The 13,069-nt window shown below is 35.9% G+C and overlaps 1 protein-coding gene across 1 annotated transcript in view; it reads right to left on the reverse strand.

The window, feature by feature from the left end:
• Window positions 1–13,069, reverse strand: part of bop1 (BOP1 ribosomal biogenesis factor) — a 96,049-nt gene that overhangs the window by 77,635 nt on the left and 5,345 nt on the right. Inside the window, exon 3 of the mRNA XM_051137230.1 lies at window positions 7,144–7,293. Within this exon, the coding sequence (XP_050993187.1) occupies window positions 7,144–7,293 (150 nt within the window). The remainder of the gene's footprint in view (window positions 1–7,143; window positions 7,294–13,069) is intronic.

A 13,069-nucleotide genomic window follows, 5' to 3' on the forward strand; every position in this document is an offset into this window, starting at 1 on the left:
AATTCAAGCTTTTTCCCCTGCCATCAGATTGACCGCAATCATTTGAGATCCCATCTGGAACTCATCAGTCCGGCGTTTGGAAATGGCCCAATCATGAAATTAAACTTTGGGATTACCAAAATTTAGAGAGCAACGCAAATAAAATTCACCTCGAGACATGTGCGCCACGTCTCGATTTCGACAGATTTCATATTTCCGAGGAGTGGGTGGCACAGATCCCCGGAGGGGGAGGCTGGGTTCTCTCTTAACTCTGGAGCAATCTGGACACCTGACCAGTCGGCATTACAGGTTGTGTTTGTTTTACTTTGTGCGGGAAAGCAAACAGGGCTCTTTTCCTCAGACGGCGTGGGCCGAAATCTTTCTTAAATCTCTGGGTGGAAATGACAAAGCCAGCCCTTACCTTCCTGAGTGAGATTTGACCACCTGAAGAAACTCTCTACACCGCAAAACCTCCTCAACGTGTAATTACTCTGACATCATTTGGGACCGGAGGAAATCGCTAACTAGATCCATCAAATGCTCACTCGTGTCCTTTAGCTACAGCAAGAGTCTCACATTATAAAGCCAACCACATATGCAAATATCCAGCCCTAAATAAAACCTCCCAATTAAAACAAAACAGTTGCCGCGCAACCACTGAGGTCAGCGAAAGTTTTGGAACGTGCCAAGACTGCAAAGGATGTAAAGTTTCCTCCGCTCATGACAGCTCCTCAGTGGGTCACTGGACCGGAATCTGGAATCAGTCAGTCGATGTGATTAGCAGACGTGACCTCGATCCGCTACCTGTCACTAGAGCTTTACGTTAGAGCCCAGAGAGAGGGCCGTTCTGAAAAACCTCAAAAGAGAATCACTCATCCATGGCTTACCGCACGCTGGAAATAAGATTTCAGCTGTGTGCCTGCCGAGCAGACAGCAGAAACAGCGCCCTCTAGGTGCAGAAAGCAAACTGACTTTTTGAAAAGGCAAATGTAACACTATGAAAACATGTAAAACCAGGGTTGTGTCTCATTCCAAATTTACCTGAGAATGACCAATTTAAAAAGCTGCAAACTGGATTAAGAACTGCAATTTGAAAATAAATTTAATGTAGAACTAAAACTCAGTTATTCACATAACTTATTTTAGTTTGATAGATAGATAGATAGATAGATAGATAGATAGATAGAAGGATAGAACGATAGAAAGAACGACAGACAAACAGATAGACAGATGGATGCATAGATAGAACGACAGACAGAACGATAGACAGAACAATAGAATGATAGATAGATAGAACGATAGACTAGACAGAATGACAAAACGATACAATAATAGAGTGATACAATGATAGACTATAGAAACTATAGACAGACCGACAGACAGAACGACAGAACGATAGACAGAATGACAGAACCGCAGATACATAACAATGCTAGAATGATAGAACGATAGACAGAACGATACAATGATAGGTAGAACGATACAACGATAGATAGAATGATACAACAATAGATAGAACGACAGATAGAACGATAGAATGATAGACAGAAGGATAGAATGATAAATAGAACGATATAATGATACGATAGATAGATGATAGACAGAATGACAGAATGATAGACAGATAGACAGACAGATAAATAACAACAGAACCGTAGATACATAATGCTAGAATGATAGTACAATAGACAGAACGATACAATAGGTAGAACGACAGAACGATAGACAGAATGATAAAACGATAGATAGAACGACAGACAGAAGGATAGAACGATAAATATAGAATGACAGAACCGTAGATACATAAAGATAGAATAATAGATAAAACGATAGATAGACAGAACCGTAGATATACAACAATGATATAATGATAGAATGATCGACTTCAAAAGAGAGATTTCAAAACTGTTTTAAAAAAAGAAAAGGATTTCAAGTTTGAGCTCTAATATTAATGCTTCAAAATATCACTGGAACAAATATGGTCACGTGTTGATATCAAGCTTACGAATAATTCCTGTAAATCCACGATGATCAAAAATAAAAGTACATCGGGTTAAATGACGTCACCGTGCAGGCCTATCTGGTTTTATCACAAAGTACCTGTTTGACCTTCTGTTGCACACTAAAAACACACACATCTTTGTAGGCTACTGTGCAGGGTCTCAGTCTTTGTGAGCGGTAGCTGTTTGGCGGCAGGAAGCTGAAGTTGCGGCCGGGAGCCAGAGCCCCTTTTCCCCTTAATTCCACAATGTGTCTTCATTCATCTCAAAGAGCACATGGAAAAGCCATTGCGGGGGAAAAGCCCCTTCCTGCCGGCTCGGTCTCGGACAGACGCTGTACTCTCGCGTATTCCCTCTTCACTCGGCTAACAGGAAATAGCCCTTTATTACAAAGGGGGGGACGTGAGGATGAAAAACAGGGGATTTAGAAGTCTGGAGTTTTATTTGTAGACAACTTGTGCCGAGAGCTGCGAAGGGACGGAGAGGCAACCCAATCTGCCGTCTCCCGACAAGGGGGGCTAATTTAGCGTACGCCAAACGGCCCGGGGACCACCGCCGATTTGTGCGGCGCACGCAGAGACGCCTGACAACACCGCAGAGATCAGGCCCGCGAGACGACAAGTAAAAGACGAGACTGACAAGCTAATGAGATTCACACCTTCTCATCTCCATATGACACAACCAAACTACCTGAAATGAGTGCAGATTATAAGAGAAAAGGCACCTGTAGATGGCCGGAAACGCTATTAGACATGCATTTAACATTCAACAGCCAGTGTCAGGCAAGATTTCATTTTATCCAGTGGAGTTAGGGAAAAAGTCAAGGATGACAGACCAGTCATCTAGTCCGTTGTTGACCACTAGTTGACTATTTCTATCATCCTAAAGGTTGACTAGTTTGTTCCACTAGATCTAGCTTTAATATTTTTAGCAGCAGTGATTTACAGAGGATGAACAAAACTTAACAGATATTCAATTCACTTTTATTTGTATAGCTTCAAAGATTTCTGTGTTTTTGCAATGCTAAGTAATGTATCACAGACATATCTCACCAGTCCTTTCATAAACAGTGCAGAGTGAGTGTAAATAAGAGATTCATTATGCAGTGAAGACAGCTTCGTCGATTATAATGGCACTTCGCGATGAACTAAGATGAGTGACACCTTTTAATGATTTTTAAGGGAGTATGTAAATGTCATATTGATTTACAGTTCAATAAACAAGTTAATGTTAAGTGACTTACACTGTCTGAATATAACACTATTGCCTGATTTTGTCTATTTTGTCGTCAAAAATAGTTTAAAAACAAGTCACAACTGAGCCACTGCACATCTCCATTATGAATGAATTTATGAATGAATGTGCATTTTTAAATGAATCTAGTGAGTAAATGATTCAATTTCCCATTCATAAAGACAGTCACTTGCTTTATTCCTGAATGAAACAGCCGTTTGAACGAATCAAATGAACGATTCAGAAATTAAATCAGTGACTTGCCGTTTGATAACCGAAAAGTATCTTTTCAGTTATTTAAATCATTTAATATTTTAATATTTAAAATTTTATATTTAAAACATTAATCTCAACATGAATTTATGAATTTGATTACACTCATGCCACCTCTGAGCCTCTGTAAACATGAAAATACACCTACAAGCCACTTTTGTGTTCTTCTGTGCCACCTCTATAGTACAAATTAATTTTGTTAGTACTGATTTCATTTGATTGGTAACTTTTTCTTATTCTACTTGTCCTTATTCTGTTGTTTTAATTAGAAATTTTAAAAAGAATTTTTAAAAATTGAACATAAAAGACATAGTTTTAATAAAGTTAGAAAAATGCCATTACAAAAGTAAAAACAAAATTCCCCTGTAAATCACTTTAAGGAGTCAAATATCACCTCGTAAATTTTTATCAGATTTTTTGATTATTGATTAGAAGTGGCTCCTAATTTTTTTAAGCCATAAAAAGAAAAGTAAGCATAGAGCCCTGGGTAAGACTCTCAAAAAGTAGTGCTTCCGTAAAAAAATAAAATAATTTAATTCAATAATAAATTAAGACAACTTACTGCTAAAATTGACTCCTCATTAACATTATTATATACACCTTGTAGCTGAACACAAGAAACCCTTTGTATGTTCTTTTAAACTATCAATTTAATATTTAATGACTTCATAAATGTTTTTCCATCATTTTGCACGACCGTGAAATGAACTTAATTTCACTGAATAAAATAAGTAAATAATATATTGGACTAAAATGAATAAATATTGCATGTCAAAATATTGACTAAATATAAAGAACACTTTCATTCAACAAAATATGAAAACTACAACTGAAACAAAAAAACATCTCCAAGAACTTGCACTTCTAAATTCATCCAAAAGCCAGCACTTTGTAACAAAAATCACTGAGTTCAATAGAGAAATCACTGCTGAAATCGACTCATGAGCAAGCCACCTTTTTTTTTTTTCTCTTTTACGATAACAATGATAAATGGTCCACAATAACACAAATGACATTTACGAAGAAAATAAACAAGCCCAACTTTGATTTCATGTTGTCGTTAAACTAAAAGAACTCGAGGAAAGCCTCCAAAGACACAGAAATGCGAAAAATGTGAATTTTCACAAACTAAATAACGACGGTAGTCAGCGTTCCTGATGTGTTCTGAACGACTACGAAGGGGCATTAAAAAGTCACTCTGAAATGGGGGGATCTACCCAAGAACAATAACACTTCTGCAAAACATTCCTGGTCGGTAGCAGATTGCCAAGAACAGTTTTGGATGGCTGCTGTGTTTAGGTTGTATGGCCTGGCAAATTATCCAGACCGCATTGTGCCAGGGTTCAACGCTTCTCAATGGAGCATGTAAATTAAAGAGCTGAAGAGGAATTCTTTAATGGTCCTACATGTAAATATGAGACGTTACAGAGCTCCTTACTGCAGAGGTGCATCACGGTCTCCCCTCGAAAAAGCCAACAGAGACATTACAGAAATGCGGTAACGTCTGACAGGCGTAGGAGAACGGTATCAAATACTGCGGTTCAGACACTTCCAGCCCGAGGAACAGGACAAAATACTTTTTCCTTTACATGAAACATTACACAACTAACCATTTTCCCCTCTACGGAACAATGAAGTAATCATGCCTGTGCAAACGTAGCAGAAAAAACCACCGCTATATTTAGATTTGCTTAAATCATCTTTAGTCTACTTGTCATTCAGAAGTTATTAAGTGCCATGTCACTCAAGAAAAATCAAGCAATAGATTTCAATTATTACTCTTTTACAGGAGTCGTTCACCCAAAAATGAAAATCTGCTGAAAATTTACTTGCCCTCAGGCTATCCGAGATATAGAAGAGTTTGTTTCTTGAACAGATATGGAGAAATTTAGCTTCACATCACTTGCTCACCAATGGATCCTCTGCAGTGAATGGGTGCCGTCAGAATGAAAGCTGATAAAAACATCACAATAATTCACAAATAATCCACATGACTCCAATCCATCAATTAACATCTTGTAAGGTGAAAAGCTGTGTGTTTGTAAGAAACAAACCCATTGTTAAAATGTTTTTCAAAATTTTTAACTGCCACTTCCAGGTAAAATATAAGTCCTCCATTCATAACATTGCTTTCTCCAGTGAAAAAGGCATTTTGACTGAATCAGGAGAGAAATATGCACAGATCAAGCACCATTTACAAGTGAAAACAGTCCAAACTGGTTCTAAACAAATATGTCTGTGGATGTGCGAGTATAACAGGGAACGGGCTTTTTCACTGGAGAAAGAGTTTTTATGGACTATGGACCAGAAGTGATGGTTCCTAATGCCTTGATGGATTTGTTTCTTACAAACACACAGCTTTCACAAGATGTTAATTGATGGGCTGTTGTGGTACGAATTAGTGTGATGTTTTTAATCAGCTGTTTGGACTCTCATTCTGACGGCACCCATTCACTCCAGAGGATCCATTGGTGAGCAAGTAATGTAATGCTAAATTTCTCCAAATCTTTTCTGATGAAGAAACAAACTCATCTACATCTTGGATGGCCTGAGAGCCAATTTTAAACATTTCTTTTTTATATTTGGGTGAACTATTCATCTAACTTTACCCTAAAAAGTGATTTTGACCTCAGCTGTCATTACCTAGACTAAGAAACCTGAATAAAACTCACTCTAATTTAGAGAAAGTACGCAAAAAGGTGAATGCATTCCATTTAGTTTTTCTGCAAAATGAGGTTGGTATTTCACACAGTTTGTTCATAAAGAGTCCAAAATTCCCTCAAGCAGTCAAATTATACATTTGTTATGCATCCAAATAAAAGTCAAAAGAGTTGAAAGTCAAATGGCCATCTGGAAACAAATGATAGGAGGACAGCATGCAAAGGACGCATCACAACACGTGCAGGTGCACCAACACCTGGACACAATGGTGATATTCAGACTCGCTGAACTGGAAACCAAAATTTAATGGAAATAAGAGTTGAGCACAAAAAAACATTTCCATGGATTTTCAGTGACCTGAAACGAAGAAATGCATCGAACATGCAACAGTCTGTGAACTATTCTTTTCAAACTCTTTGATTACAAGCGATGTTAGAAATTGGATGAAAATTGGTGTGAGGAGCTGCATTGAAACATTTAAATTACTAGAGCTGACATCAACAAAATCTAATGATCATGTTCTTCAGCATGATTTGAAATGATCCATAGTGCCTAGATCTGTTGCTTCAATTGTAGTATCCTTCTCATTCAAAATATCTAAAAATATCTTAAAAGTAGCTAATTTGTATGTCAAAAAGAACTGGAAAAAATAGTTTTAATAGTAACACTTTGTTCCTACAAAAATGGTATAATCACTACTGCACTTCCATAATAAATGAATATGAGATCGCCTCTCAAACAATGTAACAAACTTTCAGAAACTTTATGTTATGGCAGTGGTGGCCAATATCACATTACTACAATTGATAATTTGGTGAAAACTACATTTACTACAGTACATATTAAAAGGCAGTGTTGTCTTTAAATGACTCAGCCATGGAAAGCTGTGAAAAAAATAGCTTTTAAACTAAATCTGATACGGTTATGTAATGTTGATTGTTCTGCTTGTTCTGGTCTGCAGGCTGGACTTTGGTCTGGATAATGGACAGAGTCTTACCTCCTCATCAGATGTGTCGTGCTCATACTCGTCCACCTGAGAGGAAATCTGGAGGCCGCTGTCTCTGTCAGATGCAAAGCTTTCCTGTCCTCCCTTCTTTTCTGCAGTTTTCTTCTTTTTCTTCTTTTCCTTTGAATTTTGGCCATCGGACTGTAGAAAAAAAAAATTAAGCTGTAATCAAAATCTTAGATTATGTATTCAGACATGGACAAATATTTTCTATAAGCAGTATTAAACAAACTATAAAAACTAATCGTCTGTTTTTTTTAATGTTTCTTTTTTTTTTTTTTTTTTTTTTTTTACATTTAATGACTATCCATACCAATTAAATTCACATCTGTAATGTAAAAAAAATAATAATTTATTCACTATTAATTAGTATTATTTGTCTAAATTCATGCATTTATACTTTTAATAATTATATTTGTTGTACTTTATATAGATTTTAATTAAATAAAAATAACATCACACTAATTTACATTTAAAAAATATATATATATTTTGTCTCTATTTCCATACCAATTAAATTCACATGTATAATGTGAAGACAAAAAAAAGTTCTCAAAATCAAATCGAAAAATTTATTTAATGCATTTATACACTAAATTGTTGTATTTGTTGCACAAATCTTTAGGCAGATTTTAATAAAATAAAAATTGTATTACATTAATTTACATTAAAAAAAAAACAAGAAAATGAATAAGAATCAAGAAAAAAAAATTGAATTAAAAACAAAGTAAAAATTTAAACTGTTATTAAAAACAAGCAATATGTTGCAGTACAACATAATACGTTACAGTATTTACATTGCTCTGTGACTAGTAGCAGTATGATATACATTGCATAATTGTATGCAAATAATGTAATTATTATAAGTCATATTGAAATGTAACAAGTAGTAATTATTAGCATAGCAATGGTATGCAACTAGTATGTTCCAGATTTATTATAGCTAACTAAAACCATAACATCGTAAAATAAAAGTAAAAGTAAAATAAACATTCATGTTAACTGAAAAAAAAAAAGAAGAAAGCTTATTTCAGCAACATTACCCTTAAATTATATATATATAAATTGCTGTATGGTTTGTTAGGATAGGACAAAAGTTGGCCGACCTACAACTGTTTGAAAATCTGGAATCTGAGGGTGAGAAAAAAAAAAAAAAAAAAAATATATTTGAAAAGAAAAAAAAAACAAATCTCCTTTAAAGTTGTTCCAAATGAAGTTCTTACCAATGCATATTTCTAATCAAAAATTAAGTTGAGATATATATTTAAGGTAGGAAATTTACAAAATTTCTTAAAGGAACATGATCTTTACTTACCATCAACATACAATGATTTTTGGCATTAAAAAAAAAAAAAAAAAAACTTGATAATTGTGACCCATACAATGTACTTTTGGCTCTTGCTACAAATATACTTGTGCTACTTAAGACTGGTTTTGTGGTCCAGGGTCACATAAAAAAAAAAATAAATAAATAAATAAAAAACTGGTATGTATTGTCACTAAAGTAATGACAACTATGCAAAAAATGAGCATAAAAAGGCTTAATTTAATTTCCACAAAACGAACTATAAAACATGATGATCTGGACAAGTTTTCAGTTTCTGAGTACAGAAGTACACACAGGCAGTTATTTAATGCTGTTGTCGAAAAACATACTTCAGTACAGCATTTTCCAGACACCGTGTTTTTATGGCAGCATGACAGTCTACATGTTTCAGATATGCGGTTTATTTCATTTCGCGCACAAACTTCCTCTGCGTGATTTACACGTGTGCCGTTGAAAAGCAGTCACCAGAACCTCACATCCTGCCCGAGACGCCGGGACAGCGGGGATGAAAGCTCACAGTACCGCCTGTTATTTACCACAGCCCATCAGTCACGAGAAGGCCAAACGGACTGAAAACCTCCTAACAGGGTCGAGAGGAAGAGCAGCTTTGAGCCGCCGCGTCTCCCACGAGCCCAAGATGGGGCAGGTGAGCAACCTGCGCTGATTTACGGCTCCTTAACGTCCCGCTATCTCTTGGACTGCAGAGCTAAGTGAAACACTTCCTCCCTGAAGCCCAGTTAAATCCACATCAAGACGCTCGAGCCCCGCGTTCCTGAATGCCTCGTGCAGCCCGAGGGACGGCCAATTTTTCCGCTAACGCTGAAGATCTAAAAACAAGCTGAAACAGAGTTTTGGAAAGGAAGGTTTGGGGGGGGTATGACACCGGTTGTTCTGAGTCATTAAACCACAGGCCAAATCAGGACGTGACCTGTTAGGATGAGCGGCCATATCAAATGTATTTAAAATGCATTTGCTGCCAGTAAAAGACTGTGAGGATCACGAGAACTTTCATCACATTTCAGTGTCATTACACCAGCTGATTCTTCCTTGCATTGCAATTTGTGAGTACAAAAACATTAAACAGATGTTTTAAGTGTCTCTGATTTTAACAAACAACAATGAACCAATTCAAACTGTCTGTTCATCCATGAACTCCATTTCAGTATCTGGATATCACTTTGATATATTGCATATGGAATACTAGCATTTTTAATAAAATTGATACTTTTATTCAGCAAACGTGGATTAAATGTATCAAAAATGGCAATAAAGACATTTCTATGTCACAAAAGAATTCTGTTTCAAAAAAATTTCTCACAAATGTTTTCAACATTAATAATACATGTTTCTTGATCCTCAAATCTGCATATTAAAACGACACCGAAAAACCTGGAATAACGGCCGCTGAAAATTCAGCATTGTATGAAAGAAAGAAATTTTATTTTTAAATGTATTCAAAAAGAAAACAGTTAATTTAAATTAAAATAATATTTCACAACATTACTGAATGAATGAACGCAGTCTTTGTAAGCATAAAAAAACATTTTTAAAAAAAAATCTGTCAATGGTGTACTACAATGCACTGTCATTCAAAAGTTTGGGGTCATTAAGAGATTTTTTTTTTTTTTTTTTTGAAAGAAATGAATACTTTTATTTAGCAATGATGCATTGAATTGATAAAAAGTGACAGCAAAGACATTCATAATGTTACAAAAGATTTCTAATAAATATTCTAATAAATGTTTTTTTTTTTTTTTAATATAACTTCCTATTCATAAAAAAAAATGAGTTTTCACAAACATTAAGCACCACAAATATTTTCAACACTAATAAGAAATGCTTTTTGAACAGCAAATCAGCATATTAGAATGATTTCTGAAGGATCATGTGACACTGAAGACTGAAGTAATGATGCTTAAATATTCAGCTTTGCATTTCAGGAATAAATTACATTTTTAAATATTTAAAAAGAAAACAGTTATTTTAAATTGTAATAATATTTCACAATATTACAGTTTTTACTCTATTTTTGATCAAATAAATGCAGCCTTGGTGAGCATAAAAACAAACATTCTGACAATGGTGTATTAAAATGTATATCCTAAATGTATGTGTACTGTTTGTGCATATGAATTAAAAAATTACAAAAGCATGTGTTGATTTAAATAAACAGTGTGATTTTATTCTATTTTTTTAAAAATATACACTACCAGTCAAAAGTTTTTTAACAGTAAGATTTTAATGTTTTTTTAAAGAAGTCTCTTCTGCTCACCAAGCCTGAATTTATTTGATCCAAAATACAGCAAAAGCAGTAATATGATGAAATATTTTTACCATTTAAAATAACGGAATTCTATTTAAATATATTTTAAAATGTGATTTACTCCTGTGATCAAAGCTAATTTTTCAGCATTACTCCAGTCTTCAGTCACATGATCCTCCAGAAATCATTCTAATATGCTGATTTGCTGTTCAAAAACATTTAGTATTATTATTATCAATATTTTAAACAGTTGTGTATCTTTAAAAAAAAAAAAAAAAAAACTATAGATTTCTATTTTAGATAAATGCTGTTCTTCTGGACTTTCTGTTTACCAAAGTAACCTGAAAAACTTCTACTCAGCCGTTTTCAACAACAATAATAATAAATGTTTTTTGAGCAGCAAATCAGAATATTAGCATGATTTCTGAAGGATCATGTGACTGAAGTAATGATGCTAAAAAATCAGCTTGGAAATCACAGGAATATTTTACATTTTAAAATATATTCAAATAGAAAGCAGTTATTTTAAACAGTAATGTTTCAAAATGTGACAGTTTTTTGCTGTACTTTGGATCAAATAAATGCAGGCTTGGTGAGCAAAGACGACGTCTTTAAAAACATTAAAAATCTTACTGTTCAAAAACTTTTGACTGGTACTGTACATTTTGAATCTTACAAAAAAAAAAACAAGTAAACTGAGCAATTAGAAGATAAATGCTAAAAATGATCAAATTAGAACATTATTAGCTAAATATCACCCAGGCCTAATTTGCCAGTGTGCTGGGATACAATTTCACAGCTAACCAGACAGTCAAGGATCTGGACACCCTTGTTTCTACTGCAAGAGTAACAAAAGAAGGATGTGGGGGCAGAGAAATCGGCTTTTGATAGATGATTTAACCAGATGACGCTTGAGTGGCTAGAACAGAAAAGCTCACGGTGTGGATTCGGATTAAAAAAACAAGCTCTTGAGGACGTCTGGCCAGGCGACCGCAAAACCGACGTGGGCCGAAGATGTTGCAAACCAATTGCGGGACGACGAGCTTTCGAGTCTTGAAAGTTGCAAATGACATACAACACTTGAATCAGACAGAGAAATGAACACACTGACAGGCTTTTGGAGCACGTCTCTTTAAATCTCACACACACACTCAACGTAAGTTTGCACAATAACGTGTTTTTAATGTGTGTTGGCCCACCGTCCCAGGTTCCGCTCCGAAAGCCTCAAGTCGCTCATTATTTCGCTTGCTTCCTCTGAACTGCGGTTGAGTTATTGAGTGAGTTGCGGATGGAACAATCCGACGCCACTCATCAACATTCACGCTGATACTTAATTAAGACCGTGGCCTCTCAATTAAACGCCTCAGGATCCGCATCACCTCCATCTGGCCCTCGCAAGACCCCATAGGAGCAAGTCACGTGTGTTAAGGATGGAAGCGGACCAGCCGTGTCTGCAGCGCACGTCGTGCGTAGGCGTACGTTATAGTGAGAGAAAAAGTTTCACGGTAAGACGAGCCCCTCCGGTCTCTTCCGCCCCCGTCCCGATGTCATCTCCCACCCCCTCACGCGGCGCGAGCGCGGCCGCCGCTGGATCAGACACACGGCTGCAGGGGCGGTGGGAATTCTCCCGGGAATCATAACGTCTCCGGCAGCCGCATTAACTTTTGCCTGGTGTGCATCAGTCAGAGCCGTGATCAGTCCCTCAGAAGACCCGCAACAAAAGAGCACAGGAAAAAAACACGCCAGGGGGGCGGATTAAAAAAAGTTGAGACTGGAACAATGCGGCCCACGGACTTCGCTGCAACGCCAGACAGAGATTTCAAAGCTGTGAATTTGATAGTGTCCTGCGGTAAGTCAGACACATCCGCTGGAGTGCAACACTTTGGCCCTGAACTTCACATTCTAGATGTTGTTGATCCTGACAAATGAGAGCAGAAAGATCTGGAGGAACTTCATGAAAACAATTCTGCTCATATGTGAAGGGCCTAATACAATACTGGTAGACCAAAACAGGCCAGTGGTTGCTAACCATGACCACTTTGACACCTAGCTATCCCTGGGACCGTTATAAAGTCTAAGAAAGAGACTCGAAATTTGACTATTTTTGGCAAATTAGCTGTGGCAGAAGACATATAAGAGGTGCTGTCTTATGGTTCAAGTGTCATTATACTGTCTACACTTGACTATACAGTAAAAAAAGTAAAAACACCCTATATTATATATATATAGGGTATTCATATATATATAAAATATTATATATATATGAAATATTAATTTTTTTTTAGATATTTCAATTAAAAATAAATATTTATTTATTTAAATATTAT

This window comes from Labeo rohita, chromosome 19 (genome assembly GCF_022985175.1).
Source record: "Labeo rohita strain BAU-BD-2019 chromosome 19, IGBB_LRoh.1.0, whole genome shotgun sequence".
NCBI classification, from domain to species: domain Eukaryota; kingdom Metazoa; phylum Chordata; class Actinopteri; order Cypriniformes; family Cyprinidae; genus Labeo; species Labeo rohita.